General features: G+C 45.5%; 1 protein-coding gene across 1 annotated transcript in view; it reads right to left on the bottom strand.

Annotated features, from left to right (window-relative positions):
• Positions 1-26,215, bottom strand: part of HYDIN (HYDIN axonemal central pair apparatus protein) — a 346,192-nt gene that overhangs the window by 29,609 nt on the left and 290,368 nt on the right. Inside the window, exons 58-74 of the mRNA XM_057713331.1 lie at positions 24,916-25,120; positions 23,948-24,183; positions 21,884-22,035; positions 21,582-21,771; positions 17,734-17,836; positions 17,230-17,508; positions 15,415-15,557; positions 13,161-13,379; positions 10,852-11,012; positions 8,416-8,513; positions 7,398-7,605; positions 6,013-6,225; positions 5,419-5,557; positions 4,201-4,366; positions 1,592-1,739; positions 940-1,147; positions 240-461 (exon numbers count right to left, since the gene is read on the bottom strand). Of these exons, the coding sequence (XP_057569314.1) occupies positions 240-461; positions 940-1,147; positions 1,592-1,739; positions 4,201-4,366; positions 5,419-5,557; positions 6,013-6,225; positions 7,398-7,605; positions 8,416-8,513; positions 10,852-11,012; positions 13,161-13,379; positions 15,415-15,557; positions 17,230-17,508; positions 17,734-17,836; positions 21,582-21,771; positions 21,884-22,035; positions 23,948-24,183; positions 24,916-25,120 (3,090 nt within the window). The remainder of the gene's footprint in view (positions 1-239; positions 462-939; positions 1,148-1,591; positions 1,740-4,200; positions 4,367-5,418; positions 5,558-6,012; positions 6,226-7,397; positions 7,606-8,415; positions 8,514-10,851; positions 11,013-13,160; positions 13,380-15,414; positions 15,558-17,229; positions 17,509-17,733; positions 17,837-21,581; positions 21,772-21,883; positions 22,036-23,947; positions 24,184-24,915; positions 25,121-26,215) is intronic.

Below are 26,215 nucleotides of genomic sequence, written 5' to 3' on the forward strand. Positions count from 1 at the left end.
GCTTCGCTCCTGCAGCAGTGATTCAGCTTGAAGGCAGATGTGTGTGCAGAGACCTCCAGTTCCTACCTAACACCCGCTTCCCAGGGCTTCCTTATCAGCAGGACTCTGGCTGCCAATGTGCCTGGGAAACATGCCTGACCTCCCATCCTTCCTCGCAGCTAAGGGTGACCATCAGACATAGTTCTCAAGACAGAAGGCTGTGAGTGCGTTCAGTGTTGGACAGTGTTCAGTGGTCTCACCTTGATTTTGAGTTCCAGGCCCTTCAAGACACATTTCTTAAATGGCTGGAAAGACAGGGAGGCGTGTGCAGTCTGCCCTACATCCACACTGCTGTCAATGGGTGAAAATTCCAAGTACTGCAGCAGGGACTTGGGGCCGGACAGCTCTGCCTGGAAGCTGAAGTTGAACTTCCCGGTGTTGATAAAGCTGAACTCGCACTGGACGCATTCATTCAGCTCCACCTGAGCGAGAACAGAGCTGTATATCGAGTGAATGCAAACCCTGGTTCCCTTCTCTGTGGTCAGGGGAAAATGCCCTTTGGGAAATAGGGGTGGTGGATGACATAGTGAGTTGACTATCATTAGCTCAGAGAGTAGCTCAGAAAGTCCAGCAAGAGCTACTAAGTGCTGGGGGCCCCGCATATCTGAAGAGTGAGATGACAATTCAACTCAGATCTTGGTTGGCAGTAAAACATCCTTCCTGTATGTTTAAGACAAGCATTCTTCCCCTTCCCTACCATCTCTCCACCCCCTGAAAAGTAAAATAAGAAAAGCTGTCACATCAAAACCATACGCCTTCTGGGGGTGCAGCTGCTCCTGGCACGTTTCTGTTCTCTTGGTCTCGCCGGCGTTTGAAACAGAGATTCAGCTAATACTCACTCGTACTGCCTTTCCCAGCCAGTGTGGAAACGGAGGGAGCGAGGCCCTCTCGCATTTTTACCTCATAGAAGTTGACCGTGGTGGTCTGGTTGGGAGTCAAGAGAGTGATGGAGCCGGTCCTGTCCTTGCACTTGACCTCTACATTCATAGAGTAGCCCTCAGCCTTGACATTTAAGGTCAGAGGGTGGGCTTTCCTTTTCACATTGCAGATCAGATTAAAGTTCACATCTCCTTCCTGCTTCGGTGTGAAGAAAATATCAATTGGGAATCTGGTTGGGGAAGAACACAGCAGGTTAGATAACTAGGCCAACCTGTTAAAGAAAGTTGATGAAGCTAAACACAGTGGATTAGCAGATACACTAGGAGGAAAAAGCATCATAACTCCCAACCACGATGAATTTTGAAGATCCGCCAGGCACGGCAGGCCACTGCTTTACGGATTCGCAGACACGGTGTACAGCAAGGAAAAGAACATAAAGGTAAGAAAATACTGAGAACAAGAGCTTAGAATTCTCAAGGCTCTACAGTTCCCCAGGAGAATTAACAACAGGGACTAAGCAGGACAGAGATGGACCTGTAATGTCTAGATTCTAGAGTTGGGAGAGACTTCAGGGACGGGGGTCTCTAAGGGAAACCGGTTCTCCTGGCTGGCGGGCCTGGGACCCCTGCCGTGCTGGGCGAGTGTGGTCCTGGGGGCCTTCCTTTCTGTTTACCTGGAGAGCGGTGGGATCCAGCCTTCCATGGGACATACGACCAGGCTGTTGCTGAAACCTTCAGAATATCGGGAGGTGTCCTGGAAGGCAAAATGGAACTCCTGCTCCTCCTGGTTGATGATCTTCACCGTCTCCCTGGCTTCTCTGCCTGAGGAGGAAACACCGCCCTCAGGGGAGGCCTCACGCCTGCTCCTGATGTACCTCCGCAGGCAGGAGGAAGCCCTCTCGGAAGAGATTCTCCAACTTCTTTTCTTTCCTCTTGCAAGCTCCTCAGCCTTTGGCTATGTCTCTTCCTTTTTGCTCTACAGGTGTCCTTCTTCCCTAAGGGACTCCAGCTCTTCCTTCTAGACCTTTACCCCATCAACTGCCTGGTCCTCTTAGGTGGCTGCTCTGCCTAGGTCACAGCTGTCCTGGGAACCTCCTTGTTCCTTCAGACCCAGTGCCTTCCTGCTTTTGTTAGTGGGGGCTGGCGGGCCCCTCAGCTCTGCCGGTCTCTCTGTGAATAATCCCTGCGTCAGACTCTTTCCGATTAGACTTCGGAAATGTCAGGGCCCTGACTAATACATCTCCTATCACTGTTTTGCTTTTTCCTTACTTTCCCTCACTGTTGTAGCGCATTTATTTTTCCACATCAACTTTAGGATCATTGTATCTAATTCTCCCCTTATCCCAATCCTTTTGGAACCAAGGTAGACAAATTTAGCAGATAATTTCTTCGTATAAATATGTCCCAAATATTGCATATTGCATGGGACATACTTATACTAAACTATTATGCATTGTTATCTGAAATTCAAATTTAATTGTGCATCCTGTATTTTATCTGACAACCCTGGTTGGGATTTTAATTGGAACTTGATGAAATTTGCATTTAATTTTGGGAGAATTGACAAATGTTCAGATCTTGTTTGGGCGCATTTTAATAAGATTTTATAGTTTTATTCATAGAGGTTCTGTGCTTTTCTTGCTACATTTATCCTTAGCTATTATATAGGTCTTATTAATATTGAATGGGATTTTTTGATGGTTTCTTGGTACTTACTGCTAAATGAAAGAGAAATCAATGATTTTTGCACACGTCTTGCATCCAGCCACTTCCTAAATTATCTTGTTGATTCTAGTAGTTTGTTTTGCTTTTCTCTAGAGTCTCTTGAGGTTATCTATGTATGAAGTCATCAGCAACAGTATAATGAGATAATTTTGCCTCTTTTCCCCTAATGCTTATGCCAATTATTTAATTTTCTTATTTTATTGTATTTGCTAAGATCACTAAGAAAGTGTCCAATAATAATGGTGGTAATGAGCATCCCTGCCTGATTCCTGACTTTGATTGAAGTGACTTTGGTGGTTTGTTACCAGATAATATTTGCCTCTTGATTTTGGTTAATCTTCTTTATTCAAGTTTTTTCTTCTATTCCTATTTCACTATTGGAGTTTTTGTTGAAAATGTCTGCTGAATTTTAGCAATGACTTTTCATTATAGATCAGTATGATTACCTGGTTCTTCTTTAATCTGTTGATGTAATAATTATATTGAAATGCACTATCATTGTATTCCTCGATTAAATTCTGTTTGTCTTGTTATTATTCTTATGCTATAAACACATTGCTCATTTATTTATTCAAAACCTTACTATTGCCATAATCTCCTCCTATATATTTATATGTATCAGTATAAGAAATGTATGGAAATAATACATCATACTGTTAACACTGGTTTCCTCTGATGGAAAGGAAAGGATGAGACAGAATGGGGGGGAGTGATTATTACAATTTTCCTTATATAACACCACACTGATTGGCTTATAAAGAATATTACTTTTATAAATAAAAGATCTACTGAATTACTAAAAAAATCCTCTGACTTTAGTTGTATTTTACACACACACACACACACACCCCATCACATCCACGTGATAGATTCAGTGTTATAAGGGACCTGCCAATCACTTCATTTCCTTTAAGTCTCTGCTCAAATGTCACCTTCCCACTGCCCACTGGCATTCCTTATTCCCCTACCCTGCTTTATTCTTCTCTGGAACATCTGACATGCTATACATTTTGCTTTTTCATGTTTTGGTAGTCTACTTCCTGCTACTAGAATGTAACCATCATGAAGGTTGGGACTTGGGCTTTGTCCATTGCATTCCCAGCTCACAAAAGAGTGCCTGGCTCACACAAGAGGCTCAATAATATTTGCTGAACTGGATGAAAGTGTGAAAGGATGGCAGAGAAATGTGACCGCTGTGGCACGGCCCATAATCTGGGGGCACATGCAAGTTGTATGGGGCCGACGTGGGGCTCTGGAAATAAACATAGCTAGGCCAGGCCCCAGCGGAATCGTCCAAGTAGGCTCTGCAGCAAGCCTCCTAAATTTCCTTAGGTTACTAGCGTGTGCGTTTAGAAGACACTTGATGGAAGTTAGATTGAGAGGTTAAATATTTTGTGGCTTGTGAACAGTGACAGAGGCCCTCTGACGTGCTTCTGGAAGGCACCAGGAAGAGCTCCCCGCCCAAGTCTGACCCTGGAGCTCATTGCTGGGTTGGCCGCACGCCCCCTTCCCCACAGGTCATGCCAACTCTAAATATAAACCAACAGGGCAGCCTTACCAATGAGGAGACAACTGAAGTTGAGATGTGACTTGTCCAGATTGACGAGAGGGTCAGTGGCTTTGCCTACCAGCAGGAAAGGGACTGTGATGTTGTGTTCGGGGATCAGGAAAGTCCAGAATGCTTCCGAGATGTCCAGGTGGAAAGGTGTGAACTGGAAGATAATCTGAGAAGGCAGTTTGGAGCAGAGCGGTTAGAGGTACTTCTGCGTGTTTACTCCATGTGCCTTTAGAGGCTTGCCAGCCCTGGGCGTGTGCTGGCTGACCTTACCAGGTCCTCACTTCCTTCCCACCCTCTTTGTAAGGGTACGCAAGTTTGGCCACAGCAGCAACATCCGTGTTTGTCTGCCCCGCCCACCAAGTATTTCTAGGGGGGTGTCTACCTCACTCACAGGCTCTGCTGGCTAGGCTGCCATATCTCATGCCATGTCTTTGGACGACATGTAAAAATGGAAGGATTCAGATAGAAATGTGTAAGTTGGGCTTTCCCTGAAAAGTTTGGGAGAACTGGCAACCCTGGGCCCACTGCTTTGTGGTGACCTTCCAGAGAAGCCCTGTGGCCAGCTGCCCTGGCGCCCATCATTCTCTATCATGGTCCCCTTGGCCTGAGTCATTCATTTGTATGATTTTCCTGAAGGCATCTGAATTTGTAATTTCTGTTTCATGGATTTATTTCTGTCTCCAAGATTCTCTGTGGAATTTACAGGACATGGAGCCCACAGATCTGTTTTGACCAGCAAGTTCCTATTTCTTTAAGTCTGAACCTCTGCTCTAAATCACTGTGTGGACATTAGGATGAAACCATGGGACATGACTCCACTTTTCTGTTTTGCCCTTTGGCCTGACCAAGTAAAAATATATCTGTGTTCTGTCATTGCTGTCAGTCCCTTGGACAAAAATAACTCTTTACTTCTAGAGTCCCCAGGCATTGGCATCCAGCTCTCCTTTCCTTGCTTTAATAATCTCAGTTTTTAAATCTTCAAATACTAGAGCTCAATCTGTTTCTCCATGGCCAATCAAGAGAGCTCAGGTTTGTCTTGTTCTTGAGGACTGCCTAACATATACAGTAGCCTAACATATACACAAGAAACACTTGTTGACGGACACACCCTTAGGCTGTTCTCCCTAACTCCACCCACTCTCTACAGCACGCCTGCTGTGCAGAGGCAGATAGAATGAGTAAAGCCCTGCATCAAGTGGTCTCCATTAATACACACACCTCAGCTTTCTTTTCAGGGAGGACGAGGCCCTTCTCTGTAAGGCATGTGAAGGCTGGAGGGTTCTGGAGACTTTCAGTTTCTTCGGAGACCCAGCAGAAGGAGTAGGTGCTATTGGTCGGGTTCAGTATCGTGAAAGTCCTGGCCGAGGAGAAGAATTGATAGCAGAGAGTGAGGGGGGGCTTGAGGATTAAGAGAAACTTTTCTAGACTGTTCTCTAACGTGGAAATCAGAACTGTTCTGGGCACTTTGTTACCATAGAAACGAAAACTGCATCTCACTTGGGGGTCCCAAGTGTGGCTAGAGTTCTGGACTTTGGAGTAATAATGACACCAAGGGCTCTTCTGTCCCAGTGATCCTCTGTGGTCAAGACTGTGGTCAGGGAATCTTGTCTTTATGTCTTCCACATGTTCCCGAGTGTCAAACTAAGGAGACAGAAGTCAGCTTCCTCACTGAGGCAATTTTCTAAAGTCAGATCCCAGGAGAGCAAGCGTGCGTCTAGGTGTCAGTCTAGCTGGCTTCTCTGAATTCCTCCCCTGAGTTTTTAGAAGGACTGACTGATACGAACTCAACTAGTGCAAACCGAAACGACTCACCGGAGATTCTTCCCTCCGATGCCCACGCTGGTGAACTCCATCACCCGGGTGTTTGGGTCCAGGGCCCCACCACTGGGCCCTCGGAGATCGGGGTTGCGCCGATGACCGCTGATGTAGTCCGAGTCTTTCAGGTCAAAATGGCAGAAGGGCAGGGAGCTCCTCCCTTTTGCTGACAGGACTGGGCCTTGCTCTCCAGGTGGCAGGTTAGGAATCCTGAGAGGATAAGGTTATTTTGCGATATTTTAAACTTTTTAATCAATTTTTATTTTCCTAGCTGGAAATGAATATGACACCCACCCACCAGAATGTGAGCTCCGTGAGCGCAGAGGCTCGCTCTGTCTTGGTCAACAACGTAACCTCAGTGCCGTGAAGAGTACATGACACACAGTAGGTGCTCTCTAATGAGTCATGGAGTGGATGAATGTGCGAATGGGCTGAGTATGAGGAGTCTGAGTTCTGGTTCCTTCTATGTACCTCACTATGGCCTCAAGTTACTTCCTTTACCAATGGTGAGAAAATCTCCCTGCTGTAAAGTCAGCACGGAGGCTTTCCCTCTGGACTCTTTCACAGGCACCTAGTGGGATATGAGAAAGGACCCAGACATCCTTAAAAAAATACCCTGAGCTCCTTGGAGAAATTGAACTGGGTGTGAGCAGACCTCTAGCCCCAGCACCGAGCCTAGGTGACCCAGGTGTGGGAAAGGTCCCTGCAGTGTGATTGCAGGGTTTCCATAGGTCCTATGGTTCACATAGGTCCCTGCCACCCTACGCCATGGATCACAGACTTCCTTTAAGGTGGGTGTTCTCCATGGAGCTTTCCAGGGAGTGGGTACCACATCAGGGACTTTCATTGCCAGATGTTACTGGATTGACTCTCCTCTAACTGGACCTGGGCCCCATCTGTTCCTCCCTTACTATGTACCAGGTTCACCTCCTCCAGCGCCACCACCACCTAATGTTTATCATACTTATTGTGTGCCAGGCACTGTTCTAAGTTCTTCCCTCGAATTAGCTCAGTCTTCACAACAACTGTACTAGGTGAGTACTGTCATTTGCATTTTACGTAGGAGGAAACTGAGACTCTGAAAAGGTACAAGAAAGCTTTCCCAAGTTCATGCTTGCCCCAGACTGGAACCCAGCTGTCTGCCCACCATTCTGCTGCCCAGTGGAATCCTGGGTGTGGCCAGGAAGGGGGAGGTGGGCAGGAGGCAGGGGCTACAGAGGGTTGGAGAACAATTCAAAAGATCAGATTCTCCTTGCTCTCCAGAGAGACATGTGGCAACGTGGGGCTGCGGAGGGGCCTGGGGCTGGAGAGAATGGTGGTCGTCATGGGACAGAGACTGGTTAGGAGCTGCAGCGCTTTGTGCTGGGAGCTCGTCTCCTTACTGGCAGAAAAGACTGCTCTCGAAGTCTCCAACCTCCAATGGGGAGAATTTCACTTGGAGCTTCTGAGTCTTCCCCACGGGCACGACACCTGAGACAGGCTCCACAGAGAAGGGTGGCAGGGAAGCTCCGTTCCAGTGGTCCACGGCACTGTCCAGGGTGCTGCCTGTGTGCAACGTGCCCTGGCTAAGCTGGTCCTTCTGGGAGAAACCTGTGGGCAAACGGAGCACCAGTGATACTCTGCACGTGTAGTGGGGGGCCAGGTGCAAGGCAGCCCGCTCACAGGCCCTCAGGCACCCTCTGTGGGCTCCCCTCTTCTAGCGGGTATACTCAACTTTGGGCCCCAGGGGTAAGGAATCGGCTCCTATCTCTCACACGAGATTCATGAAACATACCTCCATGAATTACCCCAAGTTTTCAAGTTTATTTCCTTTTGGCTCAAGGAGGTGGCCCAAGTAGATGTCTGTGGGTCATCAGTCTCAAGAGTAATAGGCCGTGAATATAATTTTCGGAGAATCATTGCTTTAAAGTAGGGGTTCACAATCTGGGCACCCATGGAAAAGGGCCCATTGGAAAGGTCTGGGAATCTCCAAGTTGAAAGAGTATTGATGGATATTTGCCCAGTAAGTGTTGGGCTCTTTTTAAGTGCTTCACATGTACCAAACGCAAATTGGGCATGGGTGTGTATTTTCCTGGGGAGACAGTTCATAGTTCTCATCAGTTTCTCCAACAAGAGTCTGTCATCTCCTAGAAGGTTAAAATCTAAAAGAAAAGATTCCTAGGGATCTGTGAGAGGGGTGCTGGCCTTGTTGGGCCCACAGTTTGGGCCCCAGGAAGACAGAGTTCAGCTCTTGAGTTTCTCAGGCCCATTTGGGTCTGCAGATCCCAGGAGGCCTCTGCCCTGCTTCTCCTCTATTTCTTAGGGTGATGTTGGAGCAGTGCTTGCTTCTCCATGAATTAGGCTCTGCTACTAATTGGGAACTCAGTTCAAGCCCTGGGTTTTCCCTGTCACCACATTTACCTTGGATATCTGGCACTGCAAAGCTGACAGCCTTTGCTGTCTCTTCTGAGATCCAGCTGAATTCCAGCTGCACCTTTCCTGAATTAATCAGTTCAAACCTGCAAACAGACCAGGGAATGGAACTAAGAAATGTGCTTCAGATGACTCTGTCCTGTCTGCATATCATCTGTACTGTTAACTTTTTTCTTTAAGTCAGGTCACTTTGTTTCTTAAATATTTCTTTAAAGACAAGTTTTAAGCAATTTTATCTTAAATCATGCATGTGATATACTAGTTATATTTCCTTCTAAGACACATAAAATATATACACAGCTATTAAAAGTAAAAGTATCCAGATGTTTAGCACTTAAATCATCTTGCATACCACTGGCACCCTATGCAATGAGCTTTCAGCCTGCAGTGTGGTAATCCTGAAAAATTCCCATGGGAGAGGAAACAAACTCTATTTCACAGGACAGCACCTCCCTCGGTGCAAATTCCAAAGCCTCTTCCTTCCCGAATCACTTTCCACCAGAAACAATGTCCTTGTGGTCAGAAACCATTTGACCCCTGCCTGAGATGCCTTCACTGGCTGAAACACAGACTCGTCTCAAATTCTGAATTAGCGGAGCCTTTTCTTGCCTCAAGTTTCCCTGCTCTAAGACAAGAACTGGGAGATAGAAGCTTTTTCTGGAATCACTATTAAACTTGATTGCAGTCACAGCAAGAGGATGAGGCCTTGATATAAGAAAATGGTTGTGCAAGAGAAAGAAACACACATGCTCTTCCTGGTTTTAGGGGAGAAGTGGGAGCTGAGACTTGGGGTGGGGCAGTAGGTCTAAGGGTGGGGTTTAGGCATTCAATTCCCAGCATCCAGTCCAGGTAGACCATGCAGCTGTGCCTGAAGTTAAGTGCTTTGGCCTCAGCGGCTTGTGTGAATTTATGCATTGTGTGAATTTACGAGCACTGGTCTTCATCCTAAAGCAAAGTTTTATAAAGAGGAGAAATCTCAATGGCAGAGAGTACTTTTAGTAAAAAGCCTTCTTGGTTTAGGTCCAGGGGTGAACAAATGTTTCTGTAAAGGGCCCGACAGTAAGGTTTTTGGCTTTGCGTGCCAGAGGTCTCTGCAGCAACCGCTCCCTCTGCTGTGGAAGAGCAGAAGCAGCCGCGGAGAGTAATAAACAGATGGGCGTGGCTGTGTGCCAACATAACTCTGTCTACAAAAATAAGCAGCGGGCTGGGTTTGGTCCACTGGCCAGAGTTTGCTGACCCCTGCTGTAGCTGAAAAGGCTGTAGGCAGAAGATCCCACTTCCTGTCTCTTATCTTTTGGTTCTATAATAATATGAGAGGACACCTTACGTGCCACAAATGCAGAATGAGTTGAACAAGTTAATTACTAATTTTTATAAAGTAGAAATGTCAGTGGCTTACACGTTCATGTTTGTAATTCTCCAAGAACAGTCATAGGCCTTGTCTCTGTATATGTTGCTCTCTCTGCCTGAAGGCCCTCTTTCTCACTTCTTCACCTGGCCGCTTCCTATTTGTCCTCCAAAGTTCAGCTGGGCCCCGACTTTCTCTGGGAAGAGCTTCCAGATACTTGTCTCTGCCCATATCTTAGTCTGCTTTAGGTATGCTTCCTGCAAACCCAGAGGACTGTACTGCAACCATCGATTCAACTATCGTCACCCTCTCCCCAGCACCTGCTATGAGCTCTTTGAGGGCAGGACCCGCAGCGTCCTTGTATCACCTGAGTGTGGATAAAGGATTAACATAACCCTTTCTCCTTCTAAGGACAATTTTGACTTTGAATTAATTTTCTAGTCCTGTTTCCAGAGAAGCCTGATAAGAGAGAAATGTCAGCCCTATTGCTAAGACAGCTTTGTTTATAGTACAAAGGACCCCTGATTGGTAGCTTGCTCTGGGACTGGGAGGAATCATGATGGCCTGGAGGGAGGCCATAGCATTGGGATTCTCTGATGTACGGACTCTTGGAACTGGGCATGTTCCTTGCAGGGATCTTGGAAGCTACAGCCATGGAGTGGTTATGACAAACATTAGCTTCTGTTGGTTGCGGCCTTCTAAGCTACGATGGACCCCATGCCCACTAGCATGGACATTGTCCAAGCTGTCACCTGGGGTCGGGGTAACAAGAATAGTTCCTGCGAGGTGATACGGGCTGCTACAAGGGCTGTTCCCACTGAAGCCCATCGCCTGATGCCACCTTCCTGGTAAGACTGTGTTTCCGGGTCTCCATCTTGATTTCAAGTGTGAACGTCAACAGTTTTGTGGGTCTGAATGTTTCATTGGACCTACAAGACCCCTCTGGTGCACACTACACAGACGTGATGTCTGGTCTATGCTGTCATGGACACTGAATAAATGTTTGATGAAGGAGCGAGTGAATGACGGAGTGAAAGAACTTCTCTGAGAGTGTCAGGAGGCTTTTGATGACTCACTCAAACGTTCGGGTCTGGTAAACCAGCGTTTCCTTAAAGTGCACGTCGCTCGTCTGACACTTGTATGAAGCAAAATTCACGTGGGCGCTGATCTGCAGCTGCAGTTCTCCGTAGTTTTCTTCTAGTACTGAGAAAGCAGGCTCAGGATCCGTCTCTATCACCTGTAACAAAGGAAGCTGTGTCCTCAGTGATGCAGAGCCAGCTGCCTCACAGGAATAACGGGGAGATAAGACAGGGCTTCATTCTACCCATGCAAATGAGCGTTGACTCACAAACTCAAGCTCCAGAGTAAATGAGGAGGCCAAACCTAAAATGACTCATAAATAGGAATGGAAGAAATCGAATAACAAGAAATTACTGACAGCATCACGACTGCACGGGCATGGGTTTTGGGGTCAGATACACTCCAAAGAAGGGAGAATAAAGAAAATTGTAAAGGCAGGAACAGATATTAATGAAATAGAAAAATCTAAAGCAGAGAGGACCAACGAAACTAAAAGCTGTTTATTTGAAAAGATTTAGAAAACGTGTGGTGAGAATGATTAAGAAAAAAAAAGAGAAAATACAAATAACCAGTATCATAAATGAAAAGGGAGATGTCACCATCCATCCTACAGATATTTAAACAGATGATAAGAAAATACTATGAATAGTTTTACGAAGATACATATGAAAACTTAGTTGAAGGGAAAATTCCTAGAAAAATAATTTAATACAATGGACTCAAAAACAAATTTAAAAAACATAAAGAGTCTTATTACTATTAAAGAAACTGAGTGGTAATAAAGAAAAATCTTTAAAAAGACCTAAATAAATAGATATACCTTGCTAATGGAAAGGATGAATTAATGTTATAAAATTATCAATTCTTCCTAAACTGATTTATAGATACACTCCAATTCCAATCAAGTTTCCATCAGAGCTTCATAGCACTTGTTTAAATGGATTCCAAAATTACTCAGAAAAATAAAGGGCCAAGAATAATCAAAGTACTTCAGAACAAAACACTATGGAGAGAATCATGAAAAGATACATTAAAGAAGCGATAAATATGGCCAGGACATCTGAAGACAAATACAGGAACAAAAGAGTCTATCAAAAATAAAATGACTAATACTCACATTTTACCAAGATAATGCCCAAGTGTTTTCCAGAGTGGGCTGTACCACCTTATCCTCCTGCTAGCAAGGAGCTGCTTTGGAAACACTTGGGCATTATCATGGAAAGCTGAGCATTCACAAGCCCTATGACTCAGCAATTCCACTTCCTGTGACTCAGTTTATGAATATAAACTCTTGCAGATGAACACCATGTGACATGAACTATAATGCTCATAGAAATACTGTCCACAGTAGCAAACCCTAACTAATTTTCAGGAGAAGAATGGGACACTAATAATGCAATTCTATACAGCAGTGCCGTGGGTGTGCTACAGCCACATGCAACAATACAGATGACCACATGCAATAACCTTAAAAAAAAAAAGTTAAAAAATACGCCTAAACAATACGACTTTTAGAATGCACAGGTTAATTAAGAAAAGAAATAAAAAACAAAAATCAAGGGAATGAGCGAACAAGATCCTGGGATAGTGACCACCTCTCGGGGGGAGGCAGGGGTGGAATGGCTGAGAACCACCTAGGTCATCCTGGTTATACATCCTGTGTTGGGTGAGGGTTCACCTCTGCTTATTATTTTATTAAAAAGAAACCAACTAAGGGGTAATTAAAGGAGAGGTATGCATGGACCAAAGATGAGATTCTGTCATGAACCAGAGATTATAATTAACCTCATTCTGGACACTGAGGGAAAAAAGACACAGCTAAAAGACTAGCCATGAGGTTTCTGAAGAAGAGAAAGGTGGGAGGACTTGCTCAGCTAGGAACTAGATATCTGATGACTTAGAGGGTGAGGATGGGGGGGGGGAGGGAGTCGCAGGAGGGAGGGGATGTGGGGATATATGTATAAATACAGCTGATTCACTTTGGTGTACCTCAAAAACTGGCACAAGAGTGTAAAGCAATTATATTCCAATAAAGAGCTTAAAATAATAATAAAAAAAGAAACTAGATATCAAGACTTACATGGGAGCTCTACCAATTAAGCTGTGTGGTTTGTGTGGTACGTGTAGTGTGGATGGCAGGTGGCATGCTGGAAGTTCAGTTTGCCACTTTGGAAACCCAGGTCAGGTGAATAGGAACCATTTTTTTTTCCCAAGAAAGAAGGAAATGATGAGACACCGAGCTTGAGAGCAGCAGGCATCCAAGCACGGCAGGCCTGGCCAGACTGGGGCTCGTGTCCCTACTCACTTTTCGTTTTGTAGTGAAAGTCCCGGGTGTGTTTCTGAGCACGTCAACCCACTTGACCGTGCGCATGCGGTCATCCCAGTCGGGGACCTGGTCTGCAGGGAGCTGAAATGTGATCTTGGAGAGCTTGCACTTGATCCCCATCTTCCTCAGGTTGATGGGCACGTCTGACTTCATGGTCACCACTATGTCCTTGGCACAGCCAGGGTGGAGGTGGCCCATCTGGGGAAGAGCTTTGTATTAGTATTTTGGGGAATTCAATCTTGAGGACTCGATGTCTGATGGTGCTATTCTAGGGGCAGAGCCAAAAGTCTTGGCAAAAAAAAAAAAAAAAGCATCATTCAAGCCAGTATATGTAGACTGTCTTAAATAAGTATAAGAGGTTCTTTGATAGACATATAATCATAAAAACAAGAGCAGCTAATACTTACCAAACTGTTACATGCTTCAGGCACTATTCTAAACCTGTTCAAAATTCTACCACCCCACGACCACCCTATGAGATGTACAGCTATCACCCCTATTTTATAGACAAGGAAACTTGTAACTTGCTCAAGGTCATACCATTAATATTAGAAGATCTAAATTTAGACCCTGGTAGTATGGCCCCAGATACCACACTCTTAACCACCTGTACTTCTTAATCATATGATCTACACAGGTGATGGACAGATGTACACAGTACCTAAGCAGTTCTCAGAGTGTGATCTAGTGACCCTTGGGGGCCCCGAGACCTTTTCAGGAGTCCACAAGGTCAAAACTATTTTCATCATAATACTAAGATGATATTTGACTTTTTCATTCTCATTTTCTCATGAGTATACAATGGAGCTTCCTAGAGGTTACGTGACATATGATATTGCGTCAGATTAAATGCAGAAGAAAATATGAGAATCCAGCTGTCTTTTACGAGGTCAGATATTAAAGGGACTTGTAAAAATGTAAAACAATGCCATTCTTCTCACACAATTATTTTTGGAAAATAAAGCCATTTTCATAAAAATATGGTATTTATGTTAACATGTAGTAGGTTTGTTATTATATTTTAAATTAATAAATATATGTTTTTAAAGACACTCAATTTTAGCTTCTAATATGGTAAATATTGATAGACATAACCCACATAAACAAAAGCTATTTGAGGGTCCTTGATAATGTTTAAGAGTATAAACAAAAAGGCTGAGATTTGCTGAAGTATTCAAGGTATACGGGAAATCCAATGTGGTCTACAGAATAAATCATTTGTGATTTAGCACACATACATGCACATAAATATGCCCAAATATATACTATATATTGTCCTAGATATATAGTCTTTTCATGTTGTTTCTAATAGATAAAAAACTTCCTCCTTTAGAAAGTGAAAGGAGAAGAAAGCTTCCCAAGGCCATGACTCTGTGTGTGTGTGTGTGTGTGTTCACATGTGGGGGTATACCCGAGTGTGTGCACATGGGTGTGTAAATGAACAAGAAGCTTCTCTCTGCCTGCTTCGACTAACACTTTACATCTCTCCAGGAAGCAAAAGACTTCTTCCTGATAGCACCCTAAGATTTAAAGGTGACAAAGTAGGGTTCCCAACCCTCCTCGCTCTATCAGCCTAGTGTTCTATGCTTCAACAGACTTGGTGGCTGAAACAGAGAAGGGGGCCATGGATATATCCAGTGTCCTGGGAACTCAGAAGTGCACTGTCTATAGAAAGCAAGTACTGTCCCGGGGTGAGGCTCTGCTGCCACGTTGTCCTAGGCCTTGTTCACTGTCAAGCTTTCGTCAGCAATGTGTGCTGTGAGATGCTCACAGAAGGGGTTAGAAAATTCCAGGTAAAACACAGTTGACTAGGTTTTAATATGCTGAAGGGCACTGAGACTCTTTAGGAGAAAGATGTAACTTGTAATATTTTCTAAATTTCCCTTGTCCACAAAACCCACCATCCCCATTTTAGCTTCTCATGAAGCACTTCTGCAGGATGAATGCCCCGAAGAACGCACAGCGAGGGGGACACAGGTCTACGCTTGGGGATAGGAAGACTGGGACCTATCTTCATCCACGGAGTCTCCATGGAATTCCTCAGCATCAGCCTAGCAACTGTCTACGCAGACCTCATCCCCTGCTCTCGGACCAGAGGGGACATTTCTGGACCAGGGCTAGGTGAGGAAAGCACCCATCCCATCCCACGTATCCGTAGGAATGGGCCGTCAATCAAACTGGGGTTGGCTTAGGCCTAAGGGAGTGCAGAAAACAAGCACTGGTTTTCACTTACCTGTGGGGAGAAAGAAACTGTAGCTAAAAGGGGCCATTCAAACCGTATCACGTTCACTTGGCTGTGATTAGTGATTGTGAAGCTCACGTTATAGCTGTTTCCAATGTGGCAGTCCCCAAACTGGACGTGGTTCACCAGAGCAGCTAGGGGGCAGAAGCGGGGGGCAGTGAGTCCTCCCTTGCCTCCTCTGCAGGCTCGCTTCCCCAAGGAGGCAGCACTGCAAAGACACGGAGCCTCGCCCTCCTGCAACCCCAGCCTCCCTTGGATGGTTATACTGGAAACACCTGACGTCCTCCTGCAGCAAGTTTTCTCTCCTATAGGGGAGTCTCCTTATCCATCTATCCATCCACCCGCCCCCCCTAGCCCTCACCTCCATTTGTACCAAGGAAAACATAGCTCCCCCCTCCCCCCCACCTCCATTTGTTTGCTGAAACAGTAGCATTAAGGGTTGGAATTGCCACGTAGAATACAGGAGTCCTCATTAAATTTGAATTACAAATAAATGATGAGTAATTTTTAGTATAAGTATGTCCCATGCAAAATTTGGGGACATACAGATACTAAAAATTATAGTTTATTTAAAATTCAAATTTAATATCTAAAATTCAAATTTAACGGGGACTGCTGTATTCTGCTTTTCTAAATTTGGTAACCCTATGATAAGTATGAAATCTGATTTCTGAACTAGGGTTCACTGCTGGCTCCTGCTTGACCCCTGATAAGAGAGATGTCACCCTGTGGCTGCGAACAGGTGAAACACCAGGTAGAAGGGAAACACTGATTTTTTTTTTTTTAAATTTACTATTTTTTTGGGGGTACACCAAGTTCACGCATCTGTTTTTATACACATATTCCCGTATTCCCTCCCTCCTTCGAGTCCCCCCCACCCTCCCTCGAGTCCCCCCCACCCTCCCCGTCCCAGTCCTCTAAGGCGGAAGCACCGATTCTAACCCATGTTGTATGGACTGCTTAATGCTGCAGTTCAGGACGATAATTCAGCTGCTAGAACACCTGTGAGATTGTGTTTATAACCCACTTGATAGCAGTCAGCCACACAATTAGGGTGTTTAACTAATGCTTTTTGATAATAATGACGGAGTAAATTTTCTCCTACACAAAGAATAGAGTCAACCAGATGAAGCTGCAGTGTTTGATAGACTGCAGAGCAGCACGTCTTAAGCTCTAATATACACACGGATCCCCTGGGGATCTCGTTAAACTGCAAATTCTGATTCAGTAGGTCTGAGGTGCTGAGGTGGGACCTGAAATTCCCATTTCTAACAACTCCTCGGCGAGGCCGATGCTGTAGGTTCTCAGACAGCTCATTGAGTAGTGAAGCTGCGGAGGATGCTCTCAGAGGTGGCAAAAACCTACACCTTCTCTAATTAAACTGGATGGCTGCTCCTCTTAGAATGTCTAGGATGTATGATACAGATGGAACAGACGATGCCGACGCAAGGCAGCTAAAAGACACAGATGGAAAATGACACAGAGACGTATTCACTTCTTAGCTAATCTGGAATTTGGATTTCACTTAGCTAAATTGGAATTTGAGCTGAAAGAATAAGCTCCCTAAGGGACAGACTCACTTATTGATTACTCTCTGGAACTCCAGGAACATGCACGCTGATGCTCAACTAATGTTCCTTGATGGAACACATGGACAAATGCAGGGCCTGAGCCAGGCATGCGTGAGCAACGAAGATTCAGTCCTGCATTCCCAGGAAGCTAGCCAATCTGTTATTTAACTTTCACTCTTATTTAAAATGACCCAAGAGCCAACGGTTGTCAACACCTCCCTGCTGCTTCTCTCACCTGCCACCAAGTCTTCCATCGTGTTTTCCTCGATGATCTCAGAGATATCTGAGGCCTCCTGGCTGGAGGAAGCCACCAGCCCGTGGATGTTGTCCAAGGTGATGTCGTCCTCATAGCCCTCTCCCACCATGTGGATGACCGTCTCCTCGTACTGGTTGTTGATCACTGACAAGTGGATGATGCCTGCCATTCTCCCAACCTTCTGGGAGTGGAAAACAACATCAAATTCAGCTGTGTCTCCAGGAGGGACAACCAGGGAGGCTGTGTGAGCTTTCTTTGCTGCAACGAGAAGAGAGGGACATGACCTAGGATCAGTTTAAAGGAAGATGTATCCATAAGACCTGGACGCAAGGGAAAGCAGCCCTTGTGTGGGAACGAGCCTTGCTTAGAGAGGCCACTGGTGACAAGACTGGGCATCTGACTCCGGCTGGGTACATGGTAGTCCCCTAACAAGACAGCTATGGGGACCCATTGTGCTCTAGAAGCTATAATCACCCTACTTACCTTTTGCTTGTGGTTTGTTTTCCTCTATGATGTAGATGTAGGAGGTAGAGGGCTTCCCTTTCAGGGAGAAGACTTCTAGTTGGTCCTGCAGGTCAACATGCAGCTGGCAGAAGGAACACAAGACTGAGAGTTATGTTTACAGGTTGCTCATAAGTTTTAAATTGACTTGAGAGATACTGTGCTGTTGGGGAAGTACCCCCCCCCCCATCATTGTGCCTAGGGCTCATTTTTTTGAGTTTCTTATTAAGAGAAATACAATAAATATTATACTTGGAGAAGAGAAACAAAAATTTAGCTCAGTCCTTGCTATTCAAATAAGGAACTAGAGGTCCAGAGTGTACAGGTGGCTTTCCAGATCACAGGTAAGTAGTGTCGAAATGGGGTTGCCAAGGCCTCTGTTACTGACACAGGCAGTTGTGAAATATAGACTAATAAAATGGAAATGAATATCCGTCATTCTGTGAGGGCTTGCGTGAACGTGAGTTCCTAAAAACCAGTATGTTCTAGGTACTAACACATGGGTTACCTGATAGTGTCATGTTGAACATCCTATAAAGAGAAGAGGAAAACCACGAGGGACATCGGACTTACCTGGAGGAACAGTTGCTTTCCAGCCCACTGGAAGCCGTATACCTGATTTAAAAAAACCTAAAGCCCTACATCTTATTTTATGTATGAGAAATCAGCAGACATTTTTAGACGATAGTAATGCTGGCGCCATCATGAAGAAGATTGAACAATACAAAAAATGATGCACGAAGAAGGGAGAAATAGTGACACCACATAGGAAGCTTCCGAGATAAAAAGTATGTATATTTAGAAATAATCTTAATAAGAAACTACACAGAGGAATTACATGAAAAAATATTGACACAAAATAAGATCTAAATAAATGGGTTGGAATCCTGAATGTTATTCCTGGTGGAGAGCCTAAATCCTCTAAAAGTAGAAATTCTCCCCAAATAATTCATAGGACTCCTAATCTGATTTTGTGAGGAACGTTATAAAATGGTGTTTCAAGTTCATCTGAGAGACTGTTAAAAATTGTCAAGAAAAATTAGAAAAACAGGGAATGGTTGCTAATATATTTTATAAAGCCACAATAATGGAAACCATGCAGGGTAACGGTAAACTAGGTAATTTCAACTCAAGACAATAAAAAAAAATTGCAAGACAAAAACCAAACACCCACCCCCCAAATTTCAGAAGCATCACAGAGCTAAGAAGATAATGAAGAGTAACCAGAACAAGATCTGGGACATCTCTAGAGAGGCCAGCCTAACTTTCTGGGTTGTTTTTGACCTGGGGCATTTGCCAGTCTGGAAGAGGCAGACGTGAGGCTGAACTGTGCTTCTGATGGTCTCTCGGTGTTAAGAGGGCAAAAGTGCTGTGAAGGGTGGGAGTGCTTTCTTTTTTCTAGACTAGGACCCCAAAGGTCTGCACAATAAGACCAAAGTTAGGCTGGATATGAACCAGCTCTTCCAAGGATAGCAATCCTGCTCAGAGTTATCCATGTAACACAGAAAATCTCAAGCCCTGAAACCGGTTTAAGGTGATCCTGTGTTTCTAGTGCCCCCCAGTGCTGGGCAGAAGCAAACAAAAATTGTCTCTGAAGAAAAATCACATTATCCTTCGTCTTATTATTTCTAAATAACTTTTCAAATATCATACAACCCAGGACCAAAAATAACCAGGTACATGGGGAGACAGGACAACATGTGCAAAAATAAACAGTAACAGCAGATACCAGAAAGAGACCCATGGGGGCTTCAGATTTTGGAATTATCAGGGATAGACTGCAAAATGACTGTGATTACTGTGTTCAAGAAATAGAAGCCAGGGACTTCCTAGGTGGTGCAGTGGTAAAGAATCCGCCTGCCAATGCAGGGGACACGGGTTCGAGCCCTGCTCTGGGAAGATTCCACATGCCACGGAGAAACTAAGCCTGTGCGCCACAACTATTGAGCCTGTGCTCTAGAGCCCGTGAGTCACAACTATTGAGCCTGTGCTCTGGAACCTGTGAGCCACAACTACTAAGCCCATGTGCCGCAACTATTGAAGCCCACGTGCCTAGGGCCTGTGCTCCACAACAAGAGAAGCCACTACAATGAGGAGCCTGTGCACCACAATGAAGAGTAGCCCCCGCTTGCAGCAACTAGAGAAAGCCCGTGTGCAGCAACAAAGACCCAATGCAGCCAATAAATAAATAAAATAAATAAATAAATTTATTTAAAAAAAAAAGAAATAGAAGCCAAGTCTGACAATTTTGGCATGAAGCTAGAAATCATAAAACCTGGTTATACAGATTTGAAAAACAATCTAACAAAGATTCTAGAACTGAAAAATATAATAGCTTAAGAACTGAATGGAAGGTTTAATAGCATACTAGATATAGCCAAAGGGAGAATTAATGAACTGAAGACAGGTCAAAAGAAATTATGCAGGATGAAACCTAGAGAAAAAGGGATGGAAAATACAGTGAGGTTGTGAGAAGACCTTCCATACACTGATGAGGCTTCCTGGAAAGAGAGGCAGACAGGATGGAACAGAAGCAATATTTGAAGACACATACAGGAATTTTCCAAAATTGATTCGAGATATCAGTTGCAGAGTCCAGAAGCCTGGTGAATTCCAAGAAAAATCGATTAAAAGAAATCCATACCTAGGCATGACATAGTATAACTGAAGAAAACAAATACAAAGGTACAAAGCCAGGGGAAAAAGGTTGCCTTAGAGAAACATTTTTGACTTATAAGCTGACATCTCCACCTTAACAATGGAAACCAGAAATACACTGAGTAATATCTCCCATTTGCTGAAAGAAAACAACTACCAACCCAGAGTGCTACAGCCAGTAAAAATTACATTAAAAATGAAGGATAAGTGGAGATTTTTCAGATAAAAACTGAGAGAATTCACCACTAGCAGACTGGCATTAAGGAAATATTAAAGAGTATTCTTCAGTATGTAGGAAAAGGATCTCAGATGGAAAGTTGGAGATGCAGGAATGGCGTTCAATAAAAAGGAGAACTTCTGGGTGACTCTAAATGAGTCCTAACCACATAAACTACAGCAACAGCAATAATGTCTTGTAGAATCCAAGGCCCTCCATAAGCTGTCCCCTTACTCTACCCTTCTATTTTTATCTCCCGCTGCTCTTCAACCTATACCCTATGCTCTCACAAAGCTGGTGCTTACATAGTTTTGTACCTGTTTGTACCTTATTCTTGTTTTTGCCTTTGTCTTTGCAGTTTTCTTTCTCTGCCTGGGCTTCACTCACCGAAATGCCCACTTACCAAAACCCAGCTATCCTTCAATGCCCAGTTCAAATGTCTTTTATAGTGAAATTTTCCTTGATTTCCCTACATGTGAGTAGATCACTTTCGAAAGTCCTACAGTTCTTTGTATAACACTTACACAATTTATCTTTTTTTTTTTGTAAAATAAAACCATAACTGCTGAACCAAAAGTCCCTTCAGATGTTATATCTCTCAGCCCTGATGAAGTTCTTTCATTTTTTCCCTTATTACAGATGCAATGTTCATTACAGGAAAAAAAAAGTGAAAAAAAAAAAAGAAGACATTAAGAACACCCATAATCCTGCCCCATCAGCTTGGTGTATATCATTGCTCACTGCCTCATACCGTAATTACCAGCAGATGTATCAGTGCACTGTGTAATCTGACCGCACCTGCTTCCCCTCTGGTGTCCCATGTCTTACCCAGGTTAATGTATGAGAAGCATCAAAGAAGTTCCCACAAGTTAGGGATGGCAGAGACCCCAATGTCAGGAGTCTTACTTCTAAATGATTCTCCCTGTTCACCCCATGCTTCACCCTCCAGCAGTACCTTGGCGGGGATGGTGCCGTTGTTCTTGAGGACAAGAGGCAGTGTCTCTGAATGCCCAAGCAGAAGCCTCTTAAAGAGGAGCAAGGGGTTTCCATGTTGGTTATAGAGAATCGGCCGCACGACGGTCACCCGCGGGAGGTTACCCTCTCCAATGATATCAAACACGAGGCTTCGGTTCTTGGCCAGGTTGCTGCAGGGAACAGGAAGATCGAGACCTGTCAGCCTAGCGTGGCAGGAATGACACTCCCCAGTTAGCGTGGCCTGCAGCCCTGCTGGAGAGGGGGGAGCTGGGGAGCTGATACCTGGGCAAGCCGTCCAAGGTGGCCTCGAAGATACACTGGTAGGTCTGCATGGTCTGCGGGGTGAAGGACACCGTGGCAAAGGCGTGTGAACGGCTGGCAACACACATCTTGTTGGGTTCCACTTCGAAGATGTCGGTGATGCGGGCAAAGATCTGGGGGGGTGGGGGGCGGAGCGGGGATCAGTGGGAGCCACGTTGCGCTTGCACAGGGCTTGCTGCTCTACCGGCCCTGCTGTGACATCTCCCTCCCCTAAGCTCTGCGGTAGGCATGTCCCCTGCCGGCACAGTCCTGCTCATGCAAGAAGCGGCCTGGGTACTCAGGGACCCACCCCTGAGCAATAATGGGCTGGACTTGGCCAGACACGTCGTCTTGGACTCAAACAGATGAACTAAACCATATCTCAGATACTCAGATCCCCTGCCCCCTCCCCCCGCCCACATAAATAAATTAAGATGCGAGAGACCCCTGGTAGTTGCTGATGTGAGGATGCGTTGGAAGCCAAACTAGAGAAAGGAGCAATGGAGATACCATGTGTAAGAGACGTGTGGCCCTTGGCAGATGGGGGGGGGGCCTCGGCTGGTCTTCTGGAAGTTGGATTTTGGGTGACAGTTCTAGTCCCTCTGGCTACACGCTGTGTTCTGCCCCGAGTGTGAGGTCTCAGATTCACTGAAGCAAACCTTGCGCTATTGGGGCCACCCTGAGTGGGTTTCTGCACCTTGCAATTCCGAGAGTTTTAGCTAGAACCACCTCCTGCAGTACTTTATCTGCTCCCATCTTGGGGCAGTGTTGGGGGAAGTCTGCTGGGACTGTAGGGACCCCTGGCGCGGCCTCAAAAGGATTTTTTATTTTCACAGAAGGCTGGTGGGATTCAAGACTAACGATTCCTTCTTGTTCTTAAGCTGAGAGCATAGGGTTTTCTTTTTTTTTTGGCTCTTTCCAAGGAATAATCTGCAAATTAAGGAGGAGGATGACGACATGATGTCTGCAAATCCTTGTTAAAAACCCGTCTTGGTTTAAAAATCAGGCTTGCTCACACGTTACATTTTTAGGACAGAGTAGGGAGAAAGCTGCCCCTTCCTGCCCCAAAAAGGTCAGAAAGTGATGACAGCGCCTCAACCCCTCCCCCTCCGTGGTGACAGTCCCCTGGGAACGCACACTACGCTCGGCTCTACACTAGGCCACCCTCTCGGTCATCACCCCGCCACCATCAGCCATAAGAACAATACCAACTCGGGGGCACAAGGACCACCTGGGCCGAAAGGCTACCTTCAGGCAGAGAACTGATGTGGCTGAGATGACACTCGGCAGTGTATGCAGTACATTGATTGGAAATTAAGGGTGAGTGAAACTCACGGACTGAGCCCTCTCTCTTGGTACCCTGAGTTTTCTGTTCCACTGCAAGGAAAAAGGATCTCAGTGTGGTCTGACTCAGACAGGGAAGGCAGTTTTGGTCTCACAGACCCCGAGATGGGCACTTATTATTTGCCTTGTACGTCAATGAAGCTTGGCTTTAAACCAAGCCCTGTATCCCTAGGCTCTGGGACCTAGGGGAATTTAGAATTTAGCATTTCTGAGCCTCCATTTCCCCAACTTTAAAATGGGGATAATAATATAAAACCTGATACTACAAACTTCTGAGGATGAAATGAGATAATAAATGAAAATCACTTAGCACGATGCTCAGCATACAGCAGGAGCTCGATAAATGCTCATCATTTCACCTTACGCTTATAGTCTGACACCCCCCAAATCTCCCTCACCAGCCCAAGGTGCCACCCGAGCAGCCTGCTGGAGCTGGCACTCCCCTCCAACGCTACGCACAGTGCTTTGTCCCGTAGACACACAGTGAGTGTTTGATGGAGGAGTGCGTGGCTCCGTTTATCACAGAGGTACCCACAGGAGATGCCCACTGGGACAAACGTATGTCCCCTCACGTAAGCTCCAGGGGGCCTGAGAGCCAGATAACCCCTACTCACGACCCAGGCTCCAGAGCAGGGGTTTCCAACAGCTCTTGCCCTGGCCTTACGCCAACCTCAGTGGGCCAGGGCCCCTGGGGCTGCTCACCTTGTTGGAGATGGGCTTCACCACAACGTTCACGTCACAGGCGATCTTCCCCACGTTGCAGATCTTGAACCGAGCCTTGGCCTGATGGCCCACCAGGACATTGCAGAAGATGAACTTGTTCTCATCCTCCACAAACAGCCCCCCGCTCTCTATGGTCCGTAGGATGCTGTACAGGTTGGCGCTGCTACAGAGCTGGTGCTCCTCAAATATCAAGGCATTGCTGTCAGTCACGAAGGCTGAGGAGTAGAGGGCAGACTGTGAGACGAAGCCTGAGAGCCCGGTTCCTGCTCTCTGTAATTTCTAATTTGGAGGTTTAGACGCTGGCAAAGGACAATCATAGAGGAGAGGCAGGGGAATTCACACAGGGGGGTGTGAGGGATGGGGCAAGTTCTATCTTCTCTTCTTCTTTGGGACTGCTTTTGCTGGTCTACAGACTCCAACAACCTTTCCCTTCCAACGGTAAGAAAGATAAGACCCGGGGTGAACTGAGGAAGGAAGGAGGCGCTCAGCCCACTTTGGTGCAAGGCTGCAGGGGATCTACAGCCAGAGCAAGAGCAGCTGTCTCTGTGCTTCATCTGAGACCTTGCTGGGTTAAGGTTATAATACACTCCATCCTTGACCACTGTTCTCTGTGCATATGTTGCACAGGGAGTGGCCTGGCCGTGAGCAGGATTCAGTGTTCCTGGGTCCTGTGTCATACCCCATTGCGCCACGATTCCCAGATAACACTATTCATCTGAGAATCCCAGACCAAACTCAGGAAGACCAGGAGTTTAAAGCTGCACATCCTCTTCTAGGTGTGTATGCCCTGTAAGTCTATAAGGAAAAATATGGCTGAAGATACCAGAGGAAGTTCTAAGGCCCCAAAGGAAGAAGCCCAACCAAGTCTATTAGGCATATGCAAGGGTAGGGAGTTGTTACAGAGGAAGGTCTTTGAAAGGGTGCTGTCCCATCTGAGTGCTCAGTACCTGGCTGGCAGGCTTCAGCCACCAGGCTGTAAGGAATGCCAGCGGGCTGGTCTCTTGGGTCTCGGTCAGAGATATCAATTGCTATAAACTCCTCACATCTTCCCACGGGGTCAGCCACGCAGTCGATGGTGATGACTTGCATTCCTCCAGAAGGGATGGAGCCAAACCCAGGGTACACGGTGAACATGCCGTGGGTGAAGCGAGCCTGCAGGAAGGGTGGGAGGGGTGAGAGGGGTGGAGGCAGAGTGGGTGGCAGAATCTGAGCCCTTCCACCAGACTCATGAGATGGTGTCAAGAGGGACAGGATGGTGGGGACGGAGGGCTCTCCCCACAGGCTCTCTCTGGGCCCTAGTTCTTCTCCTGGAGGCAGGGAGGGTCTGGGGGTTGTCTTCAGGGACAGGCTCTCTCAGTACTTCTTTCTATGCATATTCCTTCTGAACAGTCATGGTTAAGTGGGGGTTTAAGGGAACAGACACATTCCACACAGTACAACATTTACCCAGATGAGAATCTCTCAGCAGAGGGGCACAGGTGGAGCAGGGGTTAAGAGTATGGACTTTTGAGTCAGATACTCCTGGGTTTGATTTGAATCGCAGCCCTGCTGTGTATTAGCTGTTTGACCTTGGACAAGTGGCTTCTCTGAGTCTCAGTTTATCCATAAAATGAAGCTAAAGCCTTTACCCTGAGATCACTGGAGGCTTCAATGAAAGACTGTGTATGAAGCGATTAGCAAAGCATCTGGCACAGAATTAGTGCTCAAAACATGGGGTGTTATCATGTCCTCCTCTGGTTCTCAGGCGCTTCCTTCCCTGTTTTTGTCCTCAGTCTTACTGAGATATCATTGACATATATATAACACTGTGTAAGTTTAAGGTGTACAACATGATTCAGTACCTGTATATAATACAAAATGATTACTTCAATGACTTTTAACAGCTACCAGAAATAGCAGGACTTCATTCGCCCATCTTTCTGGAGCCCCTCCCTCCACACACACCTCAATGATAATATTCACCACATTGCTTGTCAATTGCTTATTCACCCTCTGCCTCTTATAAGTGTTTAAAAATATTTCCTCTATATCCACTTAGAACCATACCAGACAATGTTATAAACTTTTCGTTGATAAACATAATTTAGAAAACTCAAGAGAAGAAGGAAAGTCTATTGAATTTACCCACATAATTGCTTGCCATGTTTTTTCTTCCCTCTTGATGTTCCACGATTCCTTCTTTCATTATTTACTTTCTGTTTAGAGAACTCCCTGTAGCCATTTTTTAAGGAGAGATCTGCTGGTGGC

The sequence above is a fragment of the Hippopotamus amphibius genome, chromosome 16, assembly GCF_030028045.1.
Source record: "Hippopotamus amphibius kiboko isolate mHipAmp2 chromosome 16, mHipAmp2.hap2, whole genome shotgun sequence".
NCBI lineage: Eukaryota > Metazoa > Chordata > Mammalia > Artiodactyla > Hippopotamidae > Hippopotamus > Hippopotamus amphibius.